Source organism: Chenopodium quinoa, unplaced genomic scaffold (assembly GCF_001683475.1).
Source record: "Chenopodium quinoa cultivar QQ74 unplaced genomic scaffold, ASM168347v1, whole genome shotgun sequence".
NCBI classification, from domain to species: Eukaryota; Viridiplantae; Streptophyta; class Magnoliopsida; order Caryophyllales; family Amaranthaceae; genus Chenopodium; species Chenopodium quinoa.
Genome location: NW_018744367.1, coordinates 8,767,846 through 8,785,817, shown reverse-complemented (window position 1 = coordinate 8,785,817; position 17,972 = coordinate 8,767,846). Strand labels below are relative to the sequence as shown.

General features: G+C 36.8%; 1 protein-coding gene across 1 annotated transcript; it reads left to right on the top strand.

Annotated features, from left to right (window-relative positions):
* Window positions 1-3,654: 3,654 nt before the first annotated feature.
* LOC110696638 (putative DNA-3-methyladenine glycosylase YfjP) lies at window positions 3,655-17,752 on the top strand. Its single transcript, XM_021873980.1, has 3 exons — window positions 3,655-4,849; window positions 5,403-5,523; window positions 17,265-17,752. Exons 1-2 carry the CDS (start codon window positions 3,699-3,701, stop codon window positions 5,413-5,415), a joined length of 1,164 nt encoding a protein of 387 aa, XP_021729672.1. The 5' UTR covers window positions 3,655-3,698; the 3' UTR covers window positions 5,416-5,523; window positions 17,265-17,752.
* The last annotated feature ends 220 nt before the right edge of the window (window positions 17,753-17,972 follow it).

The following is a 17,972-nucleotide window of genomic DNA, read 5'->3' as shown; positions in this document are numbered from 1 at the left end:
TTTAATTGTAAAATAAAATATAAATCTAACTTTTGATTGGTTGAAATAATACATTTGCCTATGTGGCACGCTGAATGCTCTTGAAAAATGCCTACTTTATTTTTATACTAGTTTTGTGCCCGGGCGATGCCCGAATTGTCCTAAAATATTTAGCTTAAATACGATTAATAATAACCCCTTTTGATAATGCAAAGTATTAAGGCATACGATATCGTATCGCTTATATTTATATAAGGATTAATACTTTTTTAATCCCAACTTTCACCAATTTATTTTTATTAATTCCAACTTTGGATTATTCCTCAATAATCCCAACTTCAAGGTGGATTATCATTGTTCAATCCCAAAAATCGGTGATCGGTTGAATGGGTTATTTTATTTTATTTTTTTAAAAAGTGACATGTGTCACAAGTTAATTGGTTAATGAAAATTTAATTAAAAAAAAAATACACCTTGCCACCTGAATTGCTCCCCCAATCCCCCTATGCCAACCAGTGCTACAACTGTTTAGGGTCAAATTACCCTATGCCACATGGCCCAATGGCATGCTGACACGTGTCATCCCCCCAGAGAGGCCCAAGGGGATCCAATCGGATGCTGACACGTGGCACTGTAACCCTAATAGGGGAACTGATCTCCTTCTACTATAAATAGAGGAAAGTCCTCATTTATTGCACATTTTTGCACCTTCATAAATACATATACAAATACCGAGCAATATTAATTGCAGAATCTCCCGGAATCCGATAGACCATTTACTTTCAGCATTTTTACTCACTCGGACGTATTCTAACTTGACCGTCGGAGGCGGAACTCCAACCAACCGGAGTCTCTGTGCTTTTACAGGTACAGGTGGTCGGCTACCAGTTCTGGTGTTGTAACTCTCCCGCAGGACAAATCAAAAAAACCCCGAAACAACAACCACCACCCTAAATACACCTTGCCACCTGAATTGCTCCCCCCATTGTTGCCACCCTCCTACCGCCCCAAAACGCCTAGCCACAACCCCTGCTGCCCTGAAACCCCAAGCCTTACCCCTCTATCTCCCTGAAACCCCCAGCTCCACTCCCTTGCCGCCCGAAACCTCCAACAGCACCATCTTGCCACCCCGAAACCCTTAGCCCCACCCTCTTGCCTCCTTAAAACCCTAGTCGCGCCCTCCTGCCGCCACGAAACCCCTACCCCCACCGTCCTTCCGCCCCGAAACCCCAACCCTACCCCACCCCCCTCCACCGCGAAAAAACCCCACAAACAAGCTTGAAAAAACTACAAAACACCTCGAAGATTCCCTAGCCACCTTGAAAACTCCCCCAAGCACGCCAAAACCCCACTTGATCATCATCATCAACAACAAAATCGGCCATGGGATAGGGTTTCTTGGCGGTTTTTCGATAAGGTGGGTGGGTTTTTTCTGGAATTCGAGGGGTTTGGGTGTTCGATTGAGTGGTCGGAAGTCATGGAGGAGAAAGGGAAGGGAAGAGGAAAGGGGATTTCAGGTGGGTTTCGGGTAGGGGTTTCAAGGAGAAGTGGAAAGACGACCGGAAACGGAGGGGAAGGAGGGTTACTGGAAATGGAGGGGATGGGGGGACTGCCGGAAATGGAGGGGATGGTGGCTGGCTGGCTGCCATTAATGGAGGTGGAGGGGGAGGGGCTGTTAAAGGGAAGGGGGAAATAAAAATAAAAAAAATTAATTTTCTGTTTTTTTTTTCTTTTTTTTTAAAAAAAATTTGGTTCAGTAAAAAAAATAATAAAAAAATTTGACCACTCACGTGGCGACACGTGTCCAACAACCTACAATAGAAGGTTGTTGACCGGTTTGGGTATGAAGAATGATAACCCACCTTAAAGTTGGGATTATTAAGGAATAATCTAAAGTTGGGATTAATGAAAATAAATTGGTGAAAGTTGGGATTAAATAAAACAGTATTAATCCTTTATATAATTATGTAGTTGGGATTAACTTGATCTTTTTATTGCACTTAAATTATTTCTCAGAGAATGAATAATAGTTTTCAAAAAAGAAATCTATTTATAAGTTAAATACATACAGTTAAGATTTTCATTTGATTAACAAAAATAAAATGATATATATATATATATATATATATATATATACTACCTCTGTTTTTTTTATGTGCAACTTTTGCCATTTTAGTCCGCTCACTATTATGTGCAACTTTCTATTTTCTTTCTATTTTTAGTAAACAAAAACCCTGAAAATTACAAATTTACCCTTACTTAAAAATTCAGATTTTCTTAATGTTACCCTTATCTTATTTTAATCATAATAACTTTTTTGTCTAATCTAAAATCATTAACCTAATTTTACCCACACATTTACTCATCTACCCACCACCCATTCACCCTCTTCATCTTCTTTTTTCTTCTTTCTCTCTCCTCTATCTTCTTCTTCTTCTTCTTCTTCTTCTTCTTCTTCTTCTTCTTCTTCTTTCTCTCTCCTCCAAAAATGTCAGAATATCGCCACCAATTCACTCTCAAACACCCCAATTTCTCACATTCACTCAATTCATCACAATTCAGCAACTAACACTACTTCCCATTATAAGGGTTTCATCTTACTAGATTTCCTCAATGGTGGTAATGGGCCCACTAATCTCCGCAATTCCTTCGTCAATTCGCCGCCTCTTCCTCCTCGAACCACCACAACCGAGTTTCAATTCCTCGATAACGAGTTTCAATTACAGGGGAATCCCTCTGTTCCTAGTATGATTTCTGGTGTTGCTTCTTTTGATAATCTTGCTTCTTCCTCTGTTCTAGCCACCTTCGCAACGGCTGTCAACGGCAGTTGCGGAGGTGGTTTCGATAACAAGGTGGCTGATAATGTCGAGGATGGTTCAATTGATCGTATACGCAGGCATAACCCGAGGTTCCAGGTTTTGATTTTGATTTTCTGGGTTAGAGGTGGGTTTGGGTGGTGGGGTGGTCTGGGTTAGAGGTGGGTTTGGGTGGTGGGGTGGTCTGGGTTAGGGTTGGGTTTTGGTGGCGTGGGTGGTGGGGTGGTCTGGGTTAGAGGTGGGTCTTGGTGGCGTGGGTGGTGGGGTGGTCTGGGTTAGATGTGGGTCTAGGTGGTGGGGTAGTCTGGGTTAGATGTGGGTCTAGGTGGTCTGGGTTAGATCTGGATTTTTTTGGTTAGGGAGGGGGCTGCCGGGAAAAAGAGGGAAAGACGTGAGGATGGTGGTGGTTTCGTGGGGTTGGTTGTGGTGGTGGTTTTGTGGGGGTGGTAGTGGTGGTGGTGGTGAAGGCGGCGGCGGCGGTGGCGGTGGTGGCATTGGATGGTTTGATTAATTATCCAAACATTCTCTCTCCACCTTAATTACATACTCCTATAATATATTAATCACCATTATACTTTCTTAATGTTTGCCCTTCAATCTTTTGTCTCGTGAACCGTTTTATGTGCCAAAGTTACACATAAAAAAAAACAGAGGTAGTATATATCACCATTATATGCGTTTTAAAGTATCTATTTTGCTAATGATAGACTTTCATAATAAATTCATTTTACAAAGTAATAACTTAGCCAAATTTAATTTTTTATAATTAAATATAATGTTAATTAAAGAATAGTTATTGAAAATTACGTACATGACATGGGACCTACCCTAGTTTTATAAAATGGGCTTCTTCTTGTCTAACACCTCTAAAGTTGAATTACTGTAACGTAGAATCATAAAATCATGAAAACCGCTACTACTACCTCCTTCTCTACATCCATTACCCCTTCCGGAACCCCATCATCGGCCGCCGCTACAAACGAGGCTGCCGCAGCTCCTTTGCCAATGGCCGATCCAATCCATCTAAATGCCGAGGACGAGAACACTCCTGTCCTTTCTTCCGCTTCCGCCTCCGTCACCGCCACCGCTACCGCCAGAGCCACCGCCCCAGTTGTCCCAACTGCTGAAGTAGTCAATCTCCGACCGCCGGCAAAGCTCCCCTCTCGTCCGCGTAAACTTCGTAAATTATCCCCGGAAAACTCTGAATCGTCGATGAAGAGCAGCAATAACTGCAAAATTGTCGCTCGACCTCGATTAATTGCTGCAACCCATCACCGTTCTATGTCGTGTGAGGGTGAAATTGAGAATGCTCTTAATCATCTTAGAACCGCGGATCCAAATCTTGCTAAGCTTATTGACATTCATCCACCCCCGACATTCGATTCATATCAAACCCCTTTTCTTGCCCTAACCAAGAGTATTTTATACCAGCAGCTTGCTTACAAAGCCGGAACTTCAATCTACTCTCGTTTTGTTGCTCTTTGTGGTGGTGAATCGGGCGTTGTTCCGGCTACGGTTTTGGCATTGACGCCTCAACAGCTTCGACAAATCGGGGTTTCGGGCCGAAAAACGAGTTATCTCCATGATTTGGCGAAGAAATACCAAAATGGGATTCTCTCGGATTCCGCCATTATCAACATGGATGATAAATCTTTGTTTACTATGCTTACTATGGTGAATGGAATTGGGTCTTGGTCTGTTCATATGTTTATGATTTTCGCTTTGCATAGACCAGATGTGTTGCCTGTTAATGACTTAGGGATTAGAAAGGGGGTTCAGTTGTTATATGGTTTAGAGGACTTGCCTAGACCCTCTCAAATGGACCAGCTTTGTGAGAAATGGCGCCCGTACCGGTCTGTGGCGTCTTGGTATATCTGGCGGTTTGTTGAGGCGAAAGGGGCTCCTACTTCTTCCGCTGTGGTTACTACACCTGCTGCTGGGATGAGTTTGATGCCGCAACAGCAATTGTCGCCCCTACAGTCACCTCACCAGCAACAACAATCGCAACACCAGCCACAGTTTCTTGATCCAATGAATGGCATTATCAATATTGGGTATTACACTTTTTCTGCTACTCTGCATAACACAGTTATGTTATATTTTTTCCTGCTTAATGTTGATTATGATAAGAAAGGTAGTTTTTCATCAGTCATTTTTATAGGATTGTCAATCAGTAGAAGAGTAATCTACTTGTTCTGCTATGCTAAAAATTACCTATGATTAAAATGAGTTAATTGTATCACAATTCAATTTTTGTGGTTCAGTCATCTATGAGGTCTGTAATTTCTATAACAGAAACACCTACTTTATGTGACACTTGTTAATGGAATACTTCCATTTTTTTTTTTAATTCTTTTTTTCCTATCTGAATTGGACTATCTTATAGAGTTTATAAATTCTAAAGAGAAACAAGAATGAAATTGGCTTGATTTAGTAACCCTTTCCCATCTACATAAAGAATATCCTATTTGGTTTGATTATTTATGTACTTGTATGGAATTAGCCGTCTCTTATGGTAATTTTGTATTATCTTTGTACTAACTCGTTATAATAGATGTGTTCTTTTGCTGATATCTTAAAAACCCTAACGCATATTTGTATTTTCAGTCAGTTGAGCTGAATGATTGCCTACAACATTTTGTAATTAACTCATCCAACTCCGTTAAAAGGCTGTGATCCATGAAAAGGAGGACGGGAAAGGCTTTGCTTAACTTATTACCTATGAAAGGTATATTTTGTTCATCGAATCTTTTGCTGTTATAGTGGTCTATATATTTCTTTTTTCTTTTTCCAATTTTAATCATTTTTCTTGTATGTTTGGAGCTTACGAAAATAATATGAAGTTTTTGTGCACTGAAATTATACGGAGTTTGTGTTTGTGTGCTTTTGTGTGGATATACTATGCTATTTGAGTTATTTTACTCTCATCTATTCATATCTCCTGATGTACGACTAATAATACCGTTTCCTAGATGGGTTTCTTTAGTTTGCTCTTGTTTAATGCGATGTTAACATGTGAAATTTTCACTCCCTTAGATTAGTCACACCCCTTAGACCAGTGTAGGGTTTTTATACAAATCAATTGATATCATTTTTTCACATGATAGTTGATGGTGGGTTCTTTTAATTTTTTGTTCATGGGTGGTGGGGTTATAATATTTTATTGTATTTAATGGTAGTGTTTGTTATAGTAGATGGATATTGCATCCAATGTGAGGGAGAAATAGTGAATGAAATGCATTGGATTAATAACATTTAGAAGTGTTGCAACGAGATGACCTACTAAGGAAAGTCGTACTATAATCTAGGACGGATAGAGTATGTATTGAGTACTTATGAGATATTAAATTTGTAAGATAATAAAGGGTGTTAAAATTGAAAATTTATACATCTTATTTCATATAGAATTACTCAATGCTTTCTTGTTTTGAAAGCTGTCATCCTCGTCATTATTAATTGGTTGTTTTTTTTTTTTCGTTTGACAAGATTTATTAATTGGTTGTTGGAAAGCAGGTTTTATGGTATTAATAATTCTTTGTTACTCAATTCATTTTTTCTCTACCCACGGTTATTGTTTCGGGGTTTTCTGTGTCCCTCGTGAGAGTTACAACACTAAGATTGGACTCCGGACGCCTGTACCTGCAAAACAATAGAGACTCCGATTGGGTGGAGTTCCGCCTCCGACGATCAAGTTAGAACGTGTTCGGAAGATAAAAAGTACGGAATGTAAAGTGGAATCAGGTTTCTCTATGGTCAGAAATGATCATCCGGCTATCATAGACAATCTCAATATCTGAGTATTTACTCTCGTAATTCGTGTGAATTGAATGTGTTAATGTATTCAATATCCCTCTTCCCTAAGTGGGAAAGTCTCTCTATTTATAGTCTTGGGATTCGTGTCCGTCCTAGGTTAAGGATGGGCTGCCTAGGAGTTTGGGCCTTGAAGGCCGCCAATCCTACGTGGGATATCTGCCTGCCACGCATTAGGGTGACACGTGTTAGACTCTGGTTGGTCCACGCGGCGTGGGTAAAAATCCCCAAAACATTTGCCCCTCACAGGGGTCACGTGGCGTGCCACGTGGCGCTTGTGACAAGTGTCATATGCAGTCGGGCGGATGGGATGTTACCGTTTTCCTTCTGGAGTAAAGGTCAGGGGTGCCCCTGAATCTTCTACCCCTCTTCATCCGGCCATTGGCTTTATCATCCGGCCATTAGCCTTTTTAAGTTGTTCTAAAAGGAACAACGCTTAGCTGCTAAGTTTTTGGACTTATCTTATGTCTGCTCATGTTGGAGCAACGATTTAAAATATCATCCGGCCATTGGCCTCAATTTATAGAGTAATGTACCACCCGAATGAGAGATGCTCTCTGCGACAATTTCACCTAGATGGGCGTAGCTGGATGTCTGCTCATATTTGAGTGGACGATTTTAAATATCATCCAGCCATTGGCCTTTATTAGGCTGTTCTAAAAGGAACAACGCTTAGCTGCTAAGTTTTTGGACTTAGCTTATGTTTGCTCATGTTGGAGCAGACGATTTTAAATATCATCCGGCCATTGGCCTCATCATCCGACCATTGGCCTTATTAGGTTGTTTTAAAAGGAACAACGCTTAGCTGCTAAGTTTTTGGACTTAGCTTATATCTGCTCATGTTGGAGGAGACGGTTTTAAATATCATCCAACCATTGGCCTCATCATCCGACCATTAGCCTCAGTTTATAGAGCAATGTACCACTCGGATGGGAGATGCTCTCTGCAACAATTTCACCCGTATGGGCGTTGCTGGATGTCTGCTCATGTTGGAGCAGACGATTTAAATATCATCCGGCCATTGGCCTCATCATTCGGCCATTGACCTTTATTAGGTTATTTTAAAAGGAACAACGGTTAGCTGCTAAGTTTTTGGACTTAGCTTATGTCTGCTCATGTTGGAGGAGACGGTTTTAAATATCATCCAGCCACTGGCCTCATCATTTGGCCATTGGCAATATCATCTGATCATTGGTCTTATTAGGTTATTCTAAAAGGAACAACGCTTAGCTGCTATGTTTTTGGACTTAGCTTATGTTTGCTCACGTTGGAGCAGACGGTTTTGAATATCATCTGGCCATTGGCCTCATCATCCGACCATTGGCCTTATTAGGTTGTTCTAAAAGGAACAACGCTTATGTGCTAAGTTTTTGGACTTAGCTTATGTCTATTCATGTTGGAGCAGACGATTTTAAATATCATCCAGCCATTGGCCTTATTAGGTTGTATTAAAAGGAACAACGCTTAGCTGCTATGTTTTAAGACTTAGCTTATGTGGTTCATGTTGGAGCAAACGGTTTTAAATATCATCCGTCCATTGCCCTCATCATCCGGCCATTGACCATATATATACATATATACATATATATACATATATAAATATATACGTACATATATATATATATATACATACATATATATATATATACATACATATATATATATATACATATATATATATATATATATATATATATATACATATATATATATATATATATATATATATATATATATATATATATATATATATATATTTGTTTTCTTCACTATAACGCCTGTTTTTGCCCCTGCACGGCTGTGCGTTTGGTTTCAAAGGTAAATTGAAATTTTTGATACTTTAGAGAGTATGATTGGTTTCCAAGTCAATCAATCACTATGGTGATTGCCCCAAACCAGGTGGACAGTTTGGCCATCGAGCAGGTGTATCCCGACCCAGAATGTCCATGCCCCATTTGGCAACTGAGCTATGAATGGCCGTCAGACCAGTAGCCGAACGGTGTATGAGTTTGATCATTCGGCCGGATGACTCCATAATTGTCATTGACCGCTTGCTTTTATATATATTTCTTTTTGCTTTTATATATATATATATCAACCGTCATGTGATAACAATAATACTCATAATCGTCATGAAATAACAATAATTAACATCAAGTGCCGGCCATCCATACAGTTCATGGCTTAACTTGTATACACACAGCCGACTTTCTTGATGTTGGTTTTCTAAGTTGGCACACCAAATCACCATTGCCGGTTGCTTATAACTCAACAACCACTTTCGAACAAGAAATTGAGAGAGTATGCTTTCAACAAGCTATAATGATCATTCGGCAACACTTATTCTCAAGCAAAGAGTTGTTCGGTTTTGCTGTGTAAACGTGAGCTCTCGGCACAATGCTCAGCATCTTGGCCGGATGCCTTGCTCAACATCTCGACCTCTCGGCTTTTAAGTTAAGAGTTAAGCATGTATAATGGCGCCTGTATTGGCGGAGTTAGGGCTTCAATTCCTCATATCGACCCTGGCACATAGTTGCCACTTGTGATTGCGGAGTTGGGGGCATGCTGGTTGCTCTTGAAAAAAATACTCTCACCAGGTAGTTGTCCAACCATGTTCACATGAGCTCTCGACATGATACTTGGTACCATGGCCGGAAGCCTTACTCTCGTGAACGAATAATGATAATTGTTGACTTGGATAACACTCAGACGGCCTTTCGACCAGGTCCATCCATGTTCACATGGTAAGCAAGCCCTCGACATCACACTCGGCACCATGCAGCTTCGGCCGTAGGCCGTTTCTCATTAGGAGGCGGTACAGACTCATGTGAAGCCATCTTAGAAGTACTCTCCCCACACACGACACCAAATGTTTTGGGGTTTTTTGTGTCCCTCGGGAGAGTTACAACACTAAGACCGGACTGCAAAACAACGAAGACTCTGGTTGAGTAGAGTTCCGCCTTCGACGATCAAGTTAGAACGTGTTCGGAAGATAAAAACTGCAGAATGTAAAGTGAAATAAGGTTTCTCTATGGTCATCCGGCTATCATAGACAATCTCAATATCTGAGTATTTACTCTCGTGATTCGTGTGAATTGAATGTGTTGAATGTATTCAATATCCCCCCTCCCTAGGTGGGAAAGTCTCTATTTATAGAGTCTTGGGATTCGTGCTCGTCCTAGGTTAAGGAAACCCGATGGACTGCCTAGGAGTTTGGGCCTTGAAGGCTCTCCTTAGGGTGACACGTGTCAGACTCTGGTTGGTCCACGTGGCGGGGATAAAAATCCCCAAAACAGGTATGCTGATACAAAGACTAATAGAAAAAGGAGAGATCATTTTTGTAGGATATCCTAATTTTTATAGTATAGAGGAAGAGAAATGTATTTTTTTAAATTGGATCCCATGGCGACCATTTAATGTTTGCATCAAAAATTTTGTGGTGGGGAAAGTCGCAAGTATAATTAAGGAGGAGGCAGGCGTTGACCCGGATGGTCCATATTAGGTTTGTTAATTTTAATTTGATATAAAGTGAATGTGGGAAAAGGAAGAACAAAAACAAATAGTTGGTCAAGCTAAAAAGAGCAAAGGGATTATTAGTGAAGTATTGTAATTGAAAATTTATTTATGAAATAGATTGAATTAAATCTGGATCAATAAATAAAAGATTAGTCGTTTAGGAACAATTGCTTAGGGAATCATGGTGTTGTAAAAAAATTATGCATAATTTCTATATAAAAGTTTAAAAAACAAATTATTATAACCATATGTTATGTGTAAGTTTTTCTTGACAAAAGAGGCGTGTGCAGGTTGCTAGTGCCTCTAAGGTTGGCTAGTGCGACATAAGAAGTAGGCTAGAGTTTTGAGGAATATGATGAAGGGGAGGGGATAGGAGGGGGGAGGGGAGGATGATGAAGGGGAGAGGAGGGGGAGGGGAGGATGTTGAAGGGGAGGGGAGGGGAGGGTTCGATGTAGATTAAAGAAAGGTTAGTAGCAATTGATGGTAGTCATCTTTGTTTCTTATTAGTCGACACGTTTTAACTTACTATCTAACACATGTTACTATGCCTTCTTTCTGTGATTTATACTTTAGAAACAACATAGACTTATGAGTATTGTTGTTAGATTTGTCTTAATGTATATTTTTTCAAATATCAGCTTTTTATAATTTTTTTTTATAAAAAATGAGGATTTTAATGTTTGAAATTATGCATTGACAAATGTGCATAAAGAAATTTGTAAGCTACTTTGTATAAAGAATGCATTTTAGAGTTTTGTTTGTATGTGTATTTTATTGACTTTTTCCATTTTTGTAATACTTACAACACACTTTTTCACGGTATCTAAGAAAAGTGGGCCTTACATGGTTTAACACACTCAAAATAGGGTTGAGAGATTGTTAGGACTCTTAGGAGTATATTGTTGCTAGTATTAAAAAATAGCAGATTTATATTATTTATTTATTTATTTATTTATTGTCTAGTAAGACAAAGTACTATAGACTAATCTCTACTATCGCCAAACTATCCCTCTCCTTTGATGAGATTTTAGCATTGTCTGCATAAGTTGCTCCTGTTGCTTACATATACATTAATGAAATTTCCAGCTTTTCTCTTAAAAAAAAAAGACTAATCAGAAGTGGTGATATTATTCATTGATTTTGTTTCCTACATTAGCAAACACCATAAATTAGCCTAGTTTCAAGTAGATCTACATAAATCATAAGAGAGAGAAAGTGTGAATTTTGAAAAATTAAGTTTATGAATATTGTAATTTTATAGGAATAAATGATTTTCCTTCAATTTGAAGAGAGAGTTAGAGTTCTTCACTAGAGAGAGAGGATGAAGAAAGAGAGATAAATTTGGATGTTTATGGATGAGAGGTGAAATGGGGGGTGTTAGTCACGATAAGAGTGCTTTGAATAATGAGAACCGAGTCTATTATGTGGAACCAAACTCGTCCCATAAAAGTAAATTAAATAAACTTAATAGTAAATTGTACTTATTTGAAAGTAATATATATTTCGTTAGATGAGAAAGAGGAAGAGCCTATTGTCTATATATATGGGGTATATGCTTTGGTTAGATGAGGAAGAGCTTATTGTCTATACTAAAAGCTTATTTATAGGATTTGGATCCAATGATAACCAATTTCATCCTTGTAAAGTAATTCAAATAAGCATTAAAATAAAATATTTTTTTTTTTTTTCGGTTTTTTCACCATATACCCTTGAGTTTTTTGTTTATTCACCATATACCCATGAAAATTTTCAAATTCACCATATACCCTTTAGTTGTGACAAATTTATCATATACCCCTAATAACAACAAGATGAGTGGAATTCGGTTAATTATGCATCGAAACAAGTTTAGATTTCTCCCCCATTCTCGAAACCACTCTTCTCATTTCATTAACCCCCGACCCGAAACCATACCAAATCTCCATAACTATATCCGTATGGTTGGTTTTGAGGATCAGAAAATGAAATTTGTGGTGGATTTTTATGGGTGGAAGAAAGGAATGTGGGTGGTTTCGGGGGTAGAGGAATGTATTTAGGGTGGTTTCGGGTCATAATTAACCCTAATGACTAACAAATTTAACAATTATTAGTCATCAAATGGGATATGGTGTATTTTTGTGACAACCCGGGGGTATATGCTGAACTTTAGGGGTATATGATAAATAAACAAAAAAACTTAGGGGTATATGGTGAAAAAACCTGTATATTTTTAGTAAAGTAATATATATATATTAGCAGCTCTTTATACATAGTACTTGACTTTATCAGCTTTGATGAACTAAACACAAATAATGATGAAATTGTTGCATTAACTATAAACCTTTAATTCTCTTATTACTATTTTATATATAAGCATTTTAGATAATTTTTCATAATATGATTTTAAAGGTAGAGAAAAAAAGAAAATCACAAAAAGTATGTTATGTCATTTAAAAGTAAATCAAAATACTTTAATCCAGGAATCGATTTGAAAAGTTGCAAATTACAAAAGTGTCATTAGTGACATGAGAAGAAGTATGATGATCAAACAACCCAAATTGGTTCTCTATTCTCAATTTAGCCTACGGTTTTTATCGGATCCTGATTCTCTTGCTATATAGTAAAATTTGTCACTTACTACCTACCAATTTAGGCACTTTGTCACTACTTTTTTTTTAATTTTTTTATTAGTATTATTATTTTTTTTTGGAAAAAAAAGGTAATTATTACCTTTTAAATGGTTTCATGATTACTATTGCTACATTTGTCCGGTTTCAGCGTTTTTGGCATTAGAATGAAATTATCATTATGCGTTTTTCATTTATCTAACCAATTGTAATTACTAAAAAGAAATGCTAAAATTTTTAATCTAAATCTTAATTAACCCTTATATTACCCCCACATTTTATGTTTGCACACTTATCTAAATCTTTATTCTCAGAGGAGCATCATAATGGATCTGGCTCAGTTAAGGAGGATTAAAGCCCTTTGAAACCTATTCCAAACATGGTGCCTTAAGTATTCACAATCGTCGCTTATTCCACTACAGCCACAATGTGACCATCTCTGTTACCCAGAATCTCTCAGGCTTGGCTATATTCTTAAATTTTTTCATGATTTTGAACTAAATGAACTAATGAAGTGTCTAATTGTCCTACCTATGCCTAAAGGGTCCGACATGGATACTTAAAGTAAAATGAAGAGTCCAGATAACATAGCCATCACGACACCTCCAGATTACCGTGCCCCTTTTATCACTTAATATTTTTCTTTTCCGAGTGACGTTTTTTTAGTGTTGCTCAAATTTGGTCAAAAAACATTGAATTTCCAACATATTATATCTTTTTTTTGACAATTTAGCATTTAAATAATAATTTTACATTCAAGTAGATCTAATCAAAGCAAAAACTAGGGTCTATATGTTTTGGTTCATTAAATGGTTTTCTTTTCATAACCTAAAGTATAAAGTAAGCTTCAAATGATTTTGGAATTTATTTTAAAAGATGAGTAGGGAAGATGAAGGTAATGGCTAGATAGAAGGTTTGGAGGTGGTGATGAAGATATAGATGAACATTCAATCGTAGACAAAAAGAGAGGAGAGAGAGAATTAATTAAAGATTGACCAATGTTTGAAAAGGCCCGCCTAGGTGAGCCGCAAGGCGTTATGCGCCTTTTGTGGTCTAGGTAAGGCGATGATGATGATGCACAGCTAATGCGCACCTACGTGCACACCCTAGGTGCACAAAGAGTTTTGCAGAATTTTTTTTATTTTTTATTGTTTATTATATGCGCCTTTGAACTCCATAAATGTATGTGACCATTTCATAGATCACACATGGAGTCTGTAAGAGGGAGTTTGGGGAGGGGGGGGGGGATTGTAATGCCTTTTAATGTATTATATTTATTGGTTTTGTATGTAATGCAGATGTTACCAACTTCTTATCCATAGTGTTACTATTCATGTGATCACATGTGGTGAGTCATTAACAAGAAAATATCATATTTGATTCATTTCAAATTGCATTTTCAAATCATAAAACTATTGTCATAATTAATGGTATAAATAGTCAAACGTTTGCGTTAGACACTACAAGCAGAGGTTGTATATTTTATTAACTTTAGTTTATATTATTTTGGCTCATAAGTAATCATAATTATAGGAGATTACGAATTGTTGATAATGCTTAAGAATTAAACAATGAAGCTAAGTAAATTCCCCACTTGAAAAATGAGGAATCTCGTTAAAACACAAAACTTAAAGGATCTAAATGATGTCCTCTCACCAAGGATATGCTTATGTTACGTCCTCATCATGTCCTTGATTTAAAATGATGGATTGGTAACTTTGAAAGAAACTATTACCATCATACTTGTAAACTAACAAACACATGAAAGATTTTGGATTATTGTTTTGTGCATGGGAAAGCTATGTGTTGTGTGACTGTTTGGTAGGTCAGCTTTATCTTATAGTGAAGCAATATGACATGAAAAGTTATATTCCATAGCTACGTACATGACAAGCCAGCATACAAATTGACTATTGTTAAATAACTTATTTCCTAAAGCTAGCTATATATGTTGCCAATCAATGTATATGGAAGAGTTCCGGATTTTTTTTTTTTTTTTTTTTTTTTTTTTTTTTTTTTTTTTTTTAGAAAAAGAAGATTTTAGAATTTAATAAAGGAGTTTGACCTGAATATATATCTAGTAGCTAACTATGCGGATATCTAAGCTTGATGAAGGCTATTCTGACTGCCTTAGACCATTAATAATAATGATTCTAGCTGAATCATTTAGAATTCAAGCTCTTTATGCACTTCAATTGAGCCCAATGATCTGTTCAATGACTAATTTGTGTTGAATTATCGAAATTGAACTTTAGAGAAACTTTCTATGGTCACCTAGGTTTTAGATGACTAATTTAAGTCATGCATGTTGCAAACCTCTTGATCTTGGGAATAAATTCGTTACTCCATTATGATATAAAATAGGTACAGTTTAACTAGGGCTGTCTCGTTCTCCATTGTTCTAGATAATGGTTGCATTGCATTGAATCTACCTTCCATGGTACTGCCATTTTTTCTTGATGTCTTAGCAAAGCAGTTGACTCAAGATTGGATGTTAGAAAAGGGATTGAAATTGACATGACCTAATCGTTAAGGATTATGTAGTTAGGCATGATAGCAGATTTGTGTTTAATGGTACCAGATAAAGATGGTGCATGAGAGGTGTGGTATTACCATATTGGTGCACACATGACCCTTTTTCCTTATAATTGTTGTGTTTTTTGTTTTTTGTTTTTTCTGACATGTTTATTTCTAGTTTCCCTTGTGTCTTGATTACCGTTGGCCATAATTTCTCATTTATCTTTACAATGAGGTAAAATGAAGTAGTTTTCCCTTGCATTTATCTTAATTACATCAGTGTTACGGCCTTGGTGCCTCCTGCACACGTATTCCACAAATGACCACAAGGAAGATGAGATTGGTAACATTGGCTAGACTGTCCATAAGAGGACAAACAGCATAGGTAGGCGAATGTGATTAATAAGAAGATCACGTGGCAAATGTTTTTACTTATCGAGCCTATACCTTGCTTCCAACTCTTGCTTGCCCAGTTGCCCCATTGAAATAAAAGTCTAAAAAGTTGGGTGTTGCATTATGCTGACCATAGATTTTCTTCACTGGTCCATGATTGAATTTACTTACAGCAAAATTTATTTTTATGGGTTTCTTCTGTATGATTCAATGTATACAATAGCTATAGTGCTTTTGTCTATGCATTGTTTACTCTATGTTATTTTGTGTGAGTGAGTGAGTTAGATCTCTGTGATATCTTCTTGACATTCTCTTCCTTGCCTTTTGGTCCCTCCTTTATGATCCAGTATAGTCTCTTGGTTCTGTGAATCTGTATGACAATTGATGAATTCTTTGAACTCCCTGAATCTCAATCTCTTTTTGATCTATCTCCCTTGGGTTTTGTAGCATTAATAAAGACAGATCCCTATGTCTACCATGTAAATTACCTAGGCAAAATTGCTATTGCAGCTAAAGAGCTGCTTAGTACATTTACCACATGTTTGTACAATTATGGATATTGCCTGCTGATGGTGAAATTGGATTGCCGGAATAGAAAACTATCACAGGCACAGAGGCAACTGGTTCCGATATGTTCTGTAGGTAGAAGTACAAGTGTTGTCCTCTTTAGATATCATTGCGTCAATCATGATGCTGCGCTTCAATTTGTTTCAGACTAACTTGGTGACACCCATTATATGGCTGTATAATATGTCCATTAGGTCAAGGTCATTAAAATTGACAATCATGAGCTGCTTGGAGTTTAGCTTAGATCGATTGTACTTGATTGTAGAATATTCCTTAAGTTTATTTCATCTCATAAGATGAGAAGCCTCATGTAATGAGAAAGATGAAACAAAAAGTTGAGTTATTTTTTAACTTTGTTACTATGACGTATGAACATATTTGTTCAATTATGTTCATCATTTTTTTTGAAACAATACTACTTTATATGTGTTGTTTGTTTGAGGCATGAATTTCTTTACAGGTGAATTTTGGAAAACATGTACCTGCGATTCATACATAATGTACAGAGTACTTGCATATAAAAGATGGTTGATGAGCTCTTTCATTTTTTGTTTTAAAAAACAAAAAAGAACATTAATTTGAGGCATAGAAGCAATGTCTCTAGAGCTCCAAAAAATATGTACAGGTGCTTCTAGTCCCTTGTGTATATCTTATTTTCTCTGAACAGAAAGGTATTTAGAAGTTTTTTTTTTTTTTTTTTTTTTTTTTGGGAATAAAAGGTATTTAGAAGTTAGGACCATAATTTCAAGCTATCACTTGACTTCGATTAGGCCAGATCGCCCCAGAGGAACGTGCCCACGAGGGCACCACCAGATGTTGTAGACAAACCTGACCTGCTAGAGAAGAAGCTGAGTCCTAATTTACAATCCCTCATGTTATAACGTGTTAAGCTTACATGTTATCTTCGTGAGCTAATTTAGTTTTTGTTGAATTCTTGTATGTTTTGGGATCCTACGCATAAATTAAATGTGTAAATATTTCTGATGAATGAATATTTGAATTGCGCGCTTTTTACTATTGATATTGTATTAATTTTTGTATAATTTACAATACTTTCAGCCGCATAACAGCTGAAGCCTGAGTTCTAAGGTTGGTGATCAAGGATGGGCTGGAAGGAATTGATTTGAAGATAGAAGCTTGTCTTAATCATGATCTTTTGAAGACTCTTAATTAATGTATCTAATTTTAATTTTTATTGAATTATTTTGGATGTCTAGTTAAGTTTGTGTTTTTTTTTTGCATTTGGAGCTTTAAGGGGTCGTATGTCATATTAAAAGGTATGTATTAAAATTTGGAGTAAATTAATTGTTAAAAATTATTGACATGTGCAGGAAGTTGACAGTTAAGTATTGAACTTGAACCCCTTTTTTTTTTTTTTTTTTTTTTTTTTTTTTTTTTTTTGTAGATTAAAAGGTGTGTTTTGTATGATCATAAGAAACATAATTGAATGGTATCAAAAAAGTGAGGGGAGGGGAGAGGTAACCATAAGTGTTGTTAATTTGTTATTTATTATGAGTTGTTTGATTGACAACAGAATTGTGAATACTTTTGGTTGTATCATTTTTTTTTTTTTAATTTTTTTTAATTTTTTATTTTATAGCAAATATATAGCTCATTATTTTTCGGAAAAATTACCAAAGGAAGCTTCATTAAGAAACTATACTTCATATTAGACGCTTTGCAAAACTATTTACCAAACTGAGCTTGAGGGTAAAACGCTATCTAGGGTAGCGTTTAACCCCCTAACTGAAATGTTTGACAAAATAT